General features: G+C 35.9%; 1 protein-coding gene across 6 annotated transcripts in view; it reads left to right on the top strand.

Moving 5' to 3' along the window:
* KIAA1468 (KIAA1468 ortholog) overlaps positions 1–14,081 on the top strand; it is a 69,612-nt gene extending 55,531 nt beyond the window's left edge. For 3 of the 6 annotated variants that reach the window (XM_021706755.1, XM_021706752.1, XM_021706754.1), the window contains 2 exons: positions 4,563–4,633; positions 12,385–14,075. In XM_021706755.1, coding sequence (XP_021562430.1) covers positions 4,563–4,633; positions 12,385–12,505 — 192 coding nt within the window. In that variant the 3' untranslated portion in view covers positions 12,506–14,075. Of the gene's footprint in view, positions 1–4,562; positions 4,634–12,384 lie in introns of all 6 variants that reach the window. The other 3 variants (XM_008073629.2, XM_021706751.1, XM_021706753.1) reach the window with 2 other exon arrangements.
* Positions 14,082–14,824: the final 743 nt, after the last annotated feature.

Raw genomic sequence — 14,824 nt, 5'->3', positions numbered from 1 at the left:
ATATATCTTGCATATGTGGGATTTCCTATATGTATTTGCATATTTGTTTATCTTTTTCATACAATTTGCTTATAAGCTTCATCCTTTTTTGATACTTGTAGTAGTAATTCCTTATTGTCATGACAAATTGTATTCCTTTGTATGATTATGTAATAGTTTATCCATTCTTCTTCCTGAGATCATATGTGTTATTTCCAGTATCTTGTATATCAAAACAGAATTACAAACATCTCCTGATGCACATATGCAAAGCTTTGTGGGATATACACGGAAGTAGAATTAACAGGTTGTACAGTTCATACATTTTCAATTTTGCGTGCTAATGCTAAATTGTTTTCCAAGGTACTAACAGTTTATATCCTTGCAAGCAGTGTATAGGAATACCCTTTTAGTCTTATGTTTGCTAACACTTGATATTGTTAGACTTTTTAATTTGTTTAATAAAAAATTATCCTTATGGCTTTGGTTTGCATTTCTCTGACAAACTTGAGCATCCATTGGTATGCTTATTGACTAGTCATGTTCTTCTGTCAAGGTCTATTTAGATTTCTTGCCTGTTTTTCATTTGTGTTGTCTTTATTCCCATTATTTTCTAAAAATTTGTTATAGTCTGGAATCTATTAAAACTTTGTCAGCTTTGTGTTTTTTAATATCTTTTTCTAATTTGTGATGATGTCTTTTTACATTTTTGGCATCTTTGACTACAGATTGATCATTTCTTAAAGATGTTATCTCGTATACTTCAAAAAAATTTATACTGGCTTTTCACAATAAAATTATTTAATTTATCATAAAAATGATACGCTTTCTTCCTTACAGTTACCTTGTTTAAAAGTTCTGAGATCCACTAGGGCAAATCTAGTACCTCGTCCTTTTTTTAGGAAAGGTTTGACTGTTTGTGATCCTTATCTTCTTCATGTAAACTTTAGGATTATTTTGTCTAGTCCCAAGAAAGATCTTATTCAGATTCTGATTGAAATTGAATATTTATATAAATTAATTTGAGGAGACTTTTCATCTTCATGATTTTGAATCTTCCTATATTGAATATGCTAAATCTTACATTTATTTAGATCTTCTTTAATGTCTTTCAGTACATCTGAAAAACTATGGCCCCTTATATCTATATAATGTTATAATGGTGTCTTTTTTAAGTTTGCATTTTTAAATTCTTTCTTCTTGGTGTATAAAAATACATATAGTTTTTATATGTTAACCTTATATCTAGCAAGCTTAAGAAACTTTATTATTAATCCTAATAATAAAATGCCTTAAGATTTCTTTGTGTTTTTTATATGTAGAAAAGTCATCCGATGAAAACATGCTTTTCTAAGGCTTTTTCTTTTTTCCCCTTGTCTAATAGTAAGGTCTTTATTGTTCCCTTTTTATTTCTGATATTGATAGTTTGCTTTTTGCTTACTTTATTTTAAAATTTGTTTTGAATAGAAATTTATCCATTTTATTAATCTTCTTAAATATTGAACTTTTGACTGTGTTGACTTTCTCTACTGCTTTCTTGTTCATTGAGTTATGTTTTCATTTTTGTTTCCTTTTATTTTGTTAAAATTTGTTTTTCTATTTTTCTAACTTGTTGAGGAGGAAGCTTAGGCTATTCTAACTTTTCTACTTTTCTCATATATGAATTTAACATTTTAAGTATGGCTTTAGCTACATCCCATGCATTTGCTATGTTGTATCTTCATTATCATTCAGTTCAAATTAGAGTTTTTCATTATTTCATTACTGACCCATGGGGTTTGTTTAACTTGGGAAGAGTGGGAATTTTCTAGTGATATTTTTGTTATTTATTTCTAACTTAACTTCCCTGTGATCAGAGAACATACTCTGAATTCAGTCTTTTGAAGTTTGTTAAAGTTCACCTAATGGCTCAGAATATGATCAGTAAGGCATTTGAAAAGTGTATGAATTCTGTCATTATTAGATACACTGTTATAATAAGGTAAAGTCTGCTAATTTTATGGTTCAGTTCTTCTAGATTTGCATCACTTTTTTGTGATCTGCTTGGAGAATCTGCTGTTGAAAGACATGTATTAAAAGTTGTAATTGGGGATTGTCTATTTCTCCTTTTAATTTTTTACTTTTGCTTTACATATTTTATAGATGCCCTTTATCAGGTTGAGGAAGTGTCCTTCTATTACTAGTTTGTAGAATATGTTTTGTCATAAAGGAGTGTTAGATATTGTTAAAAAAATTTTCTGCAACAACTGAGATGATCATGAGGTTATTTTTTCTTCTATTGACACAGTGTATTGCATCAATGTATTTGAAGGTATTAAACCAACCTTGCATTCTCAGGATAAATTCCACTTGGTTGTGGTGTATAATTCCTTTTCTATGTAGCTGAATTAGATTTGCTAATATTTCGTTGAGGATTTTTGCTTCAAGATGAACATTAAGCCTAAGCCTAGAGAACAGAAGAAACAAGAGGCCAATGTACTTTACCACAAATCACCCTCCTTCTGTTAGGGTAGGGTGGGAATGAAAGTAGGTGGAATGTTTTAAAGACTTTAAAAGAATCAGACTCTCAGATTCCCTTTCTAACCTTGGTGAGAGATTGGAGCTTTACCTTCTTTATCTCTCAGGCATAGCTGAGAGCAGAAGTGGGATGCTGTACTAAAAAGAGGAAAATTAAGTGAAAGCTAGTTAATGATGAACTACTTCATTACCCTTCAAATGCTGGCAGCCAAAATCATACTTGCAAGGAAAAAAGATTAGTAGAAAATTGTGCCAGATTCACCTTAAATTGAAGTCTATTCATACATAGATTCTAATCAGCATTTTGGTACACCAATCAATGTACATCCCAATATCCTGAACCATTTGAGGAAAAACCTTGAATACTGAAGACAGATGAAAATAAACAAGAAAGAAGAAACTTACTAGAAGAAACAGAGACTATGCAAGAAGCAGTAGGAAAAGTACAAAAACACTTCCCTTTAAAGCTGTAAAGTAAAAAAACAATAGCCAAACAAAATCTATAGCCTGTGAAATGAGAGAGCAGGAACAGAGATAAAGGGTTCAACAAAGGGTTAATATGATAAAGGTTTTGTTCTCTCAAAATAATGCCCAAAGCCTTTATCATAATCTACAAAGCACCGAAGAATCCAACTCCTTCCTCTAGTACTTCTCAGACTTCATCTTCTGCCATCTCTTCCTTGTTCGCTGTGCTCCCACCACTCTGACCTTTTTGCTGAGGACATGACAGGGCTATGGCCCCAATCCTCAGAGCCTTTGCACGGTCGCCTCTTCCCAGTCTCTACAGCACTCCATCTTCTTCAGGTTTTTATTTAAATGTTACCATCTCCATGGAGCCTACCCTGAACACCTCCATGTAAATTGTAGCATTCTCCACTTTGGCTTTCATAGTACCCCTATCTTACTTGGTATTTTTTTCCAAAACTCTTACCACCTTCTAAGATACTACATTATTTACCTGCCTTTTGTGTGTTTATTGTCTATCTTCCTTACTGTAATATAAGCTCGACGAGGAGGAAATATTGTCTGTTTTATTTGTTCTACCCTCAGTGTCTAAAAAAGTGCTTAGCACATAGTAGGTAGACAATAAATACTTAAGCCAGCCACAGTGACTCATACCTGTAATCCCAACACTTTGAGAGACTGAAGTGGGAGGATCGCTTGAATCCAGGAGTTAAGACAATACTTATTTTATTACCTCCATACCCAAACCTGGGCCGAGAATATTCAGGAAGGTCATTCAGTTTCTGGTGTGGTTGCCAACAATCGGAGCTGCAGCTTAGATCTTTCTACCCTTTCCATCACTCACTTAGTCGCCCTGCAGGAATAATATTAACTCTTAAATACTCATCGTATACCCGATTATGTTTTAGTAACCACAGAGCTGTACCTAGCCTTGGCTCTAGACATTAAAATAACCTGAGCCAACGGTTTTGAGAACAGCCTAGGCAACTTGGCAATACCTCTTCTCTACAATAAATCAAAAAATTAACTGGGTATGGTAGCGTGTGCCTATAGTTCCAGCTACTTGGAGGGCTGAGGTGGAAGGATCGCTTGAGCCCAGCAGGTTGATGCTGGGGTGGCCATAAGCGTGCCACTGCACTTCAGCCTGGGCAATGGAATGAGACTCCAAATCAAAAAAAATTAGAGCATCTTGCTTTTTGCAACCTGGAGAAAGCAAAGGGACATAGAATAGATTAGCTTTTACTAGGAAAGTATGTATGTGTCCATATTAGGTGTATGTGTAATTATGTAGATGTATATGAATTTTACTTTTAACATTAGTTGGTGGGGAAGCTAAGGAGGAATGGAAAACAGATTTAGAAAGAAAGAAGGCAAGTAAAAATCAGAATAAATTGTTATATGACTGAGAATTTTTAAAGCTAATTTTGCACCTAGTGTAGGAATCTAATATGAATTCTTTTAACAGAGCAGTAGCCAAAGCTGTAATTTTTTAATTGACATATTACCTTATGGGAATATTAAAAATTAAATAAAAACTTTAGATTAAACCTTAGTATTTTACTATGTAAACTGTATTTCACTAAAGTAATTTTTTTAATCAGGTTATTTTAAGTTCCATGATAAAAGAATGTGAACAAAAAGTAGAAAACAAGACCGTCCAAGAGCCTCAAGGGTAAGACATTCTATGTTTTTCTAAGGTTTCATGTTAATCTTAATTTCTCTACCTGAATCTGCTGTATATGGGTATGGTGTTTCATTGTGTGTTGTTTTAGTCATTTGTTTAGAAGACAAGAGAATGATTTAAGTCATCTTCTCAAAAGCTGGCTATAAACCATCTCATCATAATTATCTGGAGAATTTAAAATTTAGATCTCTACAACATGTTCTATGCCCTTCTCTCAATATTTGCAGTTAGCCTTGGGATCTGTAAGTTTAAAAGCTTCCAACAAGATTCTGATTGGGTACTCACTAGTCAAAATAATACCTAGAAATTTGTGACGAGTTATAAAATGAACAATTTACTGCATCAAGGATTATAAACTTGGCAATGGTCTTGTCACATGCTTCTAACCAAATGAATTAGAATCCAAAGATCCAGTGAAGTTAAAATATGAGCATGGACCAGGCACAGTGGCTCACACCTGTAATCCCACACTTTAGGATGCCAAGGAGGCAGGAGGATTAGCTGAGCCCAGGAATTCAAGACTAGCCTGGGCAACATAGTAAGGCCTTATCTCTATAAAAAGAGATCCAAAAAATTAGCTGAGCATGGTGGCATATGCCTATAGTCCCAGCTATTCGAGAGGCTGAAGTGGAAGCATCACCTAAACTCAGGAGGTCAAGGCTGCAGTGAGCTGTGATCATACCACTGCATTCCAGCCTGGACCACAGAGTGAAACTCCAACTCAACACACACACATATATATGAGAACATAGATGTGAAAGAATAAAGTTGGGCATTCGTGCAAAAGAGTAATTTACAAATGGACTGTGTGTGCTTTCTTGCTGAAGTAACTCTGAACAATTAATCTTAAGTAGACTCTTTTAGACATAAAAAGCTCAAAAGTGTTTTCTTTAAGCCTGACTACCAGGAATAAGTATTTCATCCCTATTAGTCTAGGAGCACACACATCCACATGCGCTCCTCCCTGCCCCCCATGCCCAACACACATACACAGTGTTTTGCCTCTAGGATATGTCAGAACTCTTTCTTTAGCCTCTAAGGAAGGAGCTCCTCTCTATGCATGCCTGCCATGTTAGCCATAGAGGGGTAAAATAATAGAAACATTCAAATTTTCTTTATTATTCCTGTTTTCTATAGAGATTTTCTAATGTAAAAATAAACAGAAAATATAATGAATTCCCATGTGTTCATAACTCAGCTTCAGTTTCATCCCTACCCCACCTACTTCTCCCTCCCATTCTCTGATATGTATCTTTTAAAAGATAAGTTATTTTTAAAAGCATAAACATAATACCATTATCACACCAAAATAACAATGACTCCTTAGTATCACCAAATATCTGGACTTTGTTGAAATTTCTAATTGTTTCATAAATGTCAGCAATGATTTGTTTTTTGGTTTTTTCCTTACAGTTTGTTTCTTTTGAGTCAGGATCCAAATGAGTTCCATACATTGCAGTTGTTGATGTTTCTTTTAATCTATAGATAGAAAGTTCCCCTTCTTCTCTTTTTTTCTCTATACACTTTACATATTGAAGAAACTATTCTATTGATGCCCAAATCATCCCATCTTTAGCCAATATGAGCCTTTTCAAGTTGACCTCCTGGTCCTTTTGACATGACACTTCCTTGCAATCTGGTATGACAATATCATAAACATACTAATTAAAAATTTCTCCTTTTGGAGAGTAAGAGCAAGAGGAGACAGTTATAACCTTGTCTACAAATTGTTCCTATTGATTTTTTTTAATTTTATCATTAAAATTTGCAAAGCTTAATGATATATGTCTTTTAATCTTTTTTTAGTTATGTGCTAAAAGTATTTTTTGGAAATATTTTATATTTAGTAAAAGAGTGTTCTGTAAACACCAAATAAAGCAGAAAAATGCCTAAAATATTGCAGTATTATATCTGTTACTCTTTACCTTCTGTAATGAAAGCATATGTGTGCAAACAGGAACCATGTTATTGGTCAGTGGATATACAAACAACTGCTCTGCTTTTAGATACAAGAGGGAAATGGAAGAGTTTGGGCACAATGTCCTTCCATCAGGATGCTCACAGTCCTGTAGGGAATGAAGACATTTATGTGACATTAACAGAATAGAGACTTACAAATACTAAATAAGTGATGCAGGCAGTATGCACTGCACGAATCAGAGATAATCTCATGAAATTTCTCACTTGCAAGTTTTTCTTCATTTTGGACCCTTTGCTCAGGGTTGAAGATAAAACAAGTAAATAACATAAGTGAGATAACTTTGCCCACCAGTAATTTACATAGAGAATAACTAGACAAGATATGGAAATGACACTGTAGTCACATGGTTTAGATAGTACAGTAAGTCCATGTTGAAATTATACTGGTTGTATAAATAAGAGAATGGTCTAACCAACCTAGGATAACAGGAGAGGCTTAGCGGAGGGCTCCAGGAACCTCTGTTATGCCATGCTTCTGCTCTCCCCAGGTGTTTTTTTGTTTTGTATTGTTTTGTTTTGTTTAGAAATGAGGTCTCGCCAAGTTGCCCAGGAGGGTTTTGAACCCACGGGCTCAGGCAATCCACTCACCTCAGCCTCCCAAGGCACGGGATTACAGGCTGAGCCACCGAGCCCGGCTTCTCCCCAGGTCTTTACACACAGGATTCCCTCTGCAAGGAAAATGCTTACTCTGCCTAATGAGGTCCTATTCATCCTACATGACAAAGCTTAGATATTGCCTCTTCAAGGAAGCTTTCCTTGACTCACCCCTGCTTTGAAGTCTATTATAGATCGAAAGCACAAGAAAAGAGCCTTGAACAGTAAAAGGAACTACTTCTAAGATGGAAGGGAAAGTGAGAATAGGTACAGATAAAAAAACAGTTATATCTCTGAAGTGTTCTGCTCATTGCGATTGGTTATGATAAGCATTTTCTCCCAAGAAATGAAATACAGAGAGTACATCCCAAGTTGTAAGGATGAGTGTTTCTTTATGAAACTTCAGTTACTTGTGTAAGTGTGCTGTGGGTCATGATGTAAAATGTGTCTCTTTCTGTGGATCTTTGTCAGAAAAGTTTGAAAGCACTGATCTGTAGGCAAAAGATGTATGCATATGTATTTTGATACCTTTCTTATATTTACTCGGCAGTTAGTAAAATTCACTGAGCACTTACCATGGGCTGTTCACAGAGATGAGCTTGAGCAAGGCACAGTCTCTTCCCGCCCGGTGTTGCAGCAGAAAGTAGGGAAAAGAAGCAGTTAAAAGTATAGATAAGTCCGGGCGCGGTGGCTCAAGCCTGCAATCCCAGCACTTTGGGAGGCCAAGGTGAAAGGATTGCCTGAACCCGCGGGTAACTTGGCCTGGGCAACTTGGCGAGACCTCATCTCCACAATACATCAAAAACTTAGCCAGGCATAATAGCACATGCCTGTTGTTCCTGCTACTTGTAAGGTTGAGGCGGAAGGATTGCCTGAGCCCAACAGGTCAACATTGGGGTGGCCGTGAGCATGCTACTGCACTCCAGCCTGGGTGACAGAATGAGGTTCCAACTAGGAAAAAAAAAAGTGTAGATAAATACTAAAACAATGCCTGCAAAGGGTTCTAAGGAAAAAGGAATACAGGAGTCTTTAAGCATGAACAGTTGACTCAAGAGGCAAAAGGAAAAGAGAAAAGGGGTTATGTACAGAAAAATCAGCACTGTGCAAAATGACAGAAGAACCTTTCTGGGAACTGTAAGTAAAACTGGAGCACAGAGTATGCGTGGGAGAATGATAGAGATAAATCTATAAAAGTGGGCAGACACCAAATAATAAATAACTTTGTATGCCACACTGAGAGGTTTGGACTTTATCCTGAAAGCCAGGAGGTGCAAACTTTTTTTGTAAAGATAGTAAATATTATTTTAAGCTTTGTAGACCATACGGTCTCTGTCACAACTACTTAACTGGACTCTGCTATTAGGCAGGAAAGGAGCCATTGATAGTATATAAATGAATGGCTATGGATGTATTTCAGTAAAACTTTATTTACCAAAACAGGCAGCAGGCTGGATTTTGCCTGCTACCTGTAGTTTACCAACCCTTAGAATCTTTGTTTCTCAAGCTTTAGGGTCCATCACAATCATCTGGAAATTACTGGGACCATCCTCAGAGTTTTATGAGTTTTTTTTGATTGGAGGTTGGGCAACAAGATCTCACTCTGTCACTCAGGCTGGAGGGCAGTGGTGCAGTAACAGCTCACTGCAACTTCGAACTCCTGTGGGCTCAAGCATTTTTTCCCCCTCACTCTTCCAAAGTGTTGGAATTACAGGCAGTTTTTCTTTCAGAAGTTCTGAATGGAGTCTGAGAATTTGTACTGATAACAAGTTCATAGGCGGTGCTAATGTTACAGATCCAAGAACCACACTTTGAAAAACGTTACTTTAGGAGCCAGACTCTAGTGAATACAGAGAAGCTGGTGAAACAGATTGGAAAGCTGTTATGGGAATCCATGATGAGATCAGGTGTGGGCATGAATGGGAAGGTAACCATAAGTAGCACTTACGAACCAGATACCATTCTAAGCACTTTGCATATAATCGCTAATGGTTGTCATAATAATCCTACAAAGTAGATACTTTTACTATTCTCATTTTCAGATGACACAGATGCAGGTAAGTTGCTCAAAGGTCACCTAGCTACAAAGTGGAGAAACCAAAATCCAGACATTATGGTCCTGAGTCCGTGATCTAACCACCACATTATAATGCTTGTTTATGGCAGTGAGTATGAGAAGATGGACTAGAGATATGTATTTTAGATGTGAACTCAGTTTAACAGCAACAGTTTAAGAGTGGAGGAGAACAGAATCTAAGGATTCCCATAGTTCTGATCTGAACATTTAAATGGATGATGGCACAATACAACAAAATAGAACTATAGGAAGAACTGTTCTGAAGATGAATATTTGAAAGTTGAAGAACAGGTGGGAAGACACTATAGGCAGTTCATTGAGGTTTAAGAACTATTAGCACAGGAGTGATAGTTGAAGTTAGGGTTGGGGGAGAGGTGGATAGGTGATATCACTTAGGAAAAGGGCTCCGATCGAGGGAAAAGGATGGCAGGGCATGGAATTAGAGACCCACATTTAAGATGCAGATGGAAGAGGAGATTATCTGAGAAATTGGGGGTAAACTAGAACGGTGTTAGGAATCCAGTGGGGATTTTAAGACAAGAGGGAGAGAGAAAGATAGAGTAGGACATAAACAGGCGTAGTATAAAAGAAGATAGGCTCGATGTACGATGCTCTACAAATTCAGAAGTGGCAACAGGAAATGGCAACAGGTTGGATGGGAATTGCAAAGGGAAGATTTGAAATTTGCTTGAAAATTTGCAGCAAGGAGACACATTACCTTACAAGGCAGACCATTTCATTTTTAATAACTTGATTTTTGGAAAAAAAGTTTTAATCTCTTATTGTGGGTTAAAGTCTCCCTTTCTAAATGCCTACCCTCTGTCATTTGGTGGAGGGTTGGGAGAGTGTTACCCCATTGTAAAACTGATCAAAATTTAAACTCTGTCTCCAGAGGAGGGAAAATTGCTGTGGTGCCGTGATTTTTTTTTTTTTAGCTGCAAAGTTTTGAAAAATAGATAACTGGGGTCTCTACCCCAGATTAAAAGAATCAGAAACACTAGGGTTAGGCCTAGACATCTGAATTTTCAAAGAATTTCCCCCAGGTGACTGTGATGTGTATCTGTAGAACTATGCAGACATATACAGCTCTGCATATATACATATGTAATTTTTGGCACATAACATTAAGAGGCATCAGTTAAGACACCTAAATCTCTTCTCCAGACCATTCTTCATCCTTTCATTTTACCTCTTACGATTTCTAGACTTCCAACATCATTGTTGCCCTCCTTTTAGAATTTCATTAAAGTTTGTTAGTATCTCAAGTATGACTCATACATTCCCCTCATTCTAGATATAAGTTAAAATTGTCCTTATCTTTTGACTTACACTGAGATTTCCACAGAAAGAGAAGAACACTGTAAAGCTAAAGTTAGGGAAAGGCACCATAAAGATAGGACTTGAACTGAACTTTGAAAGATGAGTAAGCAATGGGTAGAAAGAGAGAAAGATGTGAGAATGATTGACAAATAGACTAGGCAAACCGAACAGAAGGGGGAGCTACATTTCTTGAATGCAAAGCACATTTTATCTTGTAGGCAGTAAGTGAGCATTAAAGATTTTTGAGCTGGGTGTGCTATGAAGAAGTGACTTTTTTTTTCAGTCAGATTCTCACTCTGTTGACCAGGCTGGAGTGCAGTGGCATGCTGACAGTTTACCACAGCCTTGACCTTCTGGACTCTGGCCATCCTTCTGCCACAGCCTCCCAAAAAGCTGGGACTATAGGCGCATGGCACCACGGCCAGCTAATTCGATTTTTTTAGAGTCAGGGTTTTACTTGTTACCCATGCTAGTCTTGAACTTCTGGGCTCAAGCAATCCTCTTGCCTTGGCCTCCCAGAGTGCTGGGATTATAGGTGTGAGCCACCATACCTAGCCAAGAGGTAACTTTTAGAAGTTAATCTGATAGGCAACTCCCTTGGGTCCCCTCCTGCTCTGAGAGCTTTTCTGTCTTCTCAATAAATACTACTTTCAAAAAAAAAAAGTTAATTTGATAATGAAGATTCAGGACTGTTGGAATAATTCACTTGTTAAGGTATTGGCAATAGAAATAAAAAGAAATGGTAGAGGAGATGTTACAAAACCATTGGTGTATTGGCAGTAGAGCAATGGGAAGAAGATTTTCAAGGTGGGAGTTGTGGATGGGTTTTTAACTGAGTCATTCAAAGTGCTCATCCTTAAAGACTACACAGACCCAGATGTCCTCCGTGGCAGCACACACTTCATGCAGTAGATCCACCAGACATTTGTTGAGCTCCTGCAGCTTGCCACACACTGTCCTTGGCATGCCCAAACACGTTATCCCATTGAATCCTCAGGATGTTTTGCAATAGAATCACAACTGTGTTTTACAGATGAAGAAACTGAATCAGAGATCTAAAGCATCTTGACCAAAGCCACAAGGCAATAAATTGGGCTCCTTAGAATATTATAGGACAGTTGTCAAGTCATTGAAAAAACTGCTTGATCAATATTCTGTGTCTGTTCGCAGTGTGATAAAGTAGCAATCTGTAGTAGTCATTCAGATTGTGTTTAACCCCTACACACGACAAGTTGGCGAAAAATCAAGAAGAAATGGATTGGAAACTGTTGATTGAAATTAATGCAACTGGCAATTCAGGACTTGTTTCCTCTTAAAAAAGGAATTATACCATAGGATATATTCCTATGATGTATAACAATTACAGCATTCTATTATAGGCCTAGCACTTTGTTGAGCACTTTGTTGTAGAATTCTACAACAAAGGTTGTAGTACTTACCCTGTGGGGTAAGTACTAGAATTATCTCCATTTTACAGATGAGATTAAATAATTTACCCAAGGTCACATGGCTGACAAACAGAATCAGGATTCTGTCCAGTCCCGGACTTGCTCTTAACCACCACTCTATGTACTGCTTCCTTTAACCTAGATTATGAACAGGAAAGCTCCTAACCCAGGATGGGATATAAAACTCCCCACTATAAATATTAGTTTCCCTATTGTGATGCCAATTCAGAATGTATTCATTAATGATATGCTACTAAAGAAATGAAAAATTGACATTTTCATTTTCTAATTGCTTTACATGAGTTTTATAATTTCTTTCCTAGCTCAATATCAATTGCTGCAAGCTTAGTAAGTGAAGATACAAAGACCAAGTTTTTGAACAAAATGGGCCAGTTGACAACATCAGGCGCCATGTTGGCCAATGTGTTTCAGAGAAAGAAGTAGAAGCGGAAAGGAAACCCTCAGTAAACACTAAGATGGACCTCAAGCAGACTGGTTCCTTGTACTTGAAGTACTTGCCTTTTTTATTTCCTCAGTTTTATGTTCTTGCATTATAATTTTATCCTAACCTCCAAAGATATTTGCACTGCTTTTGATTTTTGCTGTATGTCTGTTGATTTTGGAGTTACAACTGTGGTGATAGAAAGTTGAGTTAATAGTCTGTTCCAAGTCCCTCATCTATGTTCTTGTCTTTCAGAATAATTTTTTATATGTATATATATATAGTGAAGAGGGTTTTTTTTTTTAATTTTCGAATGGGATATTAGCAAATATCTGTATTATACACTAAGCTATTACAATGGTACTTAAAATAATGTAAATTTGAAGTCATTGTTATAAAATAATAAAATGGAGATTACTTAAGTATTTAAATTATGAAAGAAAAATGCAGACTTTTTATTGTTTCTTAACTGACTAGAAAGAGCCACCAGCATTACTCTGTGCCTTTTGGACTTCAGTTTGTGTGTTCTGTGGGAATTGTATGCATTCCATTCACACAGTATTTCTTTGGGATGCTGTGATGAATCTGAATTACAAATCCTGCAGTAAATAGCTATGATGAAACTTTCAACATTTCAGAGCTCTCGTGAATATTCTTTAAGTGCTATTTAAGCCTCCCCAGCATTTTCATACATATAATGGACTTACCTGAGGAAAGAAGCATGGGGAGTGGCAACCAAGGTGAATTTTTCAAACTAGTGTGTAATAGATTTAAATGCTCAAAAAGAAATGTAACTGAGAGGACCTGATAATTGTGAAATTTTTCCCAAATTGAAATACAAATGAAAATATAGTTTGAATCTGAAATTTAACACTTACATAGAACATTTCATTTAAGGTATTTTCTAATGATTTATTTTTAGAGGATCTCTTTTCCTTCTGTGTGTTACAGGGAAATACTGAAAAGTGAAGGACACTTGGGGGCTGCTTTTTTCCCTCTAAACTGAAAATGACATTGGCTACATTATTATTGGTAAATTATCACCTTGTCCCTTAAAGTCAGTGACTATACTTGTGTTTGATATATATTACATAGTCTTAAGTCGGTGTACAGTTCCACTGGAATTTGACAGTTGTCTATACAGTCATGCTACTTGAAGTAGAAAAGAGTGCTGGACATAGAAAGAGAGAGTGATTGGTTTGAGGGGTTCGTGTGAGGCCTTTTTGAAAAATGAATATTTTGATAAAGAGAATGCTCATCTGAGCACAGTTGATGCACATACATGATTCTCATATTTGTTGTATAAACTGGTTTAATACTCTTGGAACATAGTTGGATTACACTCATTTCCTGGGAAAGCTAGCTTACCACACATCCAGGCTTATAAAATAATTTGCCATAGGCAAAACCGTTTAAAAAGTTCATTCTGAAATTATTTTATGTACATATAGTGAAATAATTGTTGACTAGTCTTTCTGAAAACTGCGGATTCTAGGCATTCCTGAGAAATTGAAAGTGGCTACCTTTCATGTCAAAAATGTTGATCTAGTATAAATAAAATGTTTTTGCATACTTGTTTTTGTTTTGTTTTTGACTATGTGTTTATTTTCATTTTGAAACACCATATTCTATCTCCAAGCAAAAAGAAATGAGAAAGTATATATTCATGAAAATGTACTAATATTTTAGAAGTATGATTTGTACAAATTACCTCTTTTGATTTACTTTAACTAAAAATGGATCGTGTAGCTATAAAACATACTTTTCAGAAATGATTCAAAAAAACTTAAGCTCTGATTTGCTTTGAACTATGTATGCGTGTTACCAGAAGAATAGATATAACGTATTTTTATTGCGAGCATTTTATTAATTAGTGAATATATATTTAAATGTCAATGGTTTTTTTAAAAAACCCACAGCAGGCAAGTTTCACAATATATTTCAAATTGGTCTGTCTCCCTTATTGTGCTCTTAAGTATGTTAATATCGTTTAGTTTTCTTTTTTTTTTTTAAGTAAAATATGTACTCTACATATTTTAGATAAGACAGACTCTAATCATTGAGACTGAATGTGTCCTTCCAAAACGGGATAAAATTCCCATTAGCTCATTCTTTTTAAGCAGAAGTAAACTTATGGTACATGTTTTAAGTATTTAATTAGTGAAAAGCTTAGTTTGCAAACTAATGAAAAGCTAATTTGAAATTATGCCTGTGTTTCCATACTTATCCAGAGATTAAATTTTTTCAGAAATCTAAAAATGCTGTATTTACCCATTTAGCTGAATTCTTTCAAGGACAGTGCTTGAATTGTGGCATTATTT

This window comes from Carlito syrichta, unplaced genomic scaffold (genome assembly GCF_000164805.1).
Source record: "Carlito syrichta isolate Samal-C Ts95f unplaced genomic scaffold, Tarsius_syrichta-2.0.1 Scaffold315980, whole genome shotgun sequence".
Lineage (NCBI taxonomy): Eukaryota > Metazoa > Chordata > Mammalia > Primates > Tarsiidae > Carlito > Carlito syrichta.
The sequence above is the reverse complement of the archived record's forward strand: the minus strand, read 5'-3'. Positions and strand labels throughout refer to the sequence as shown.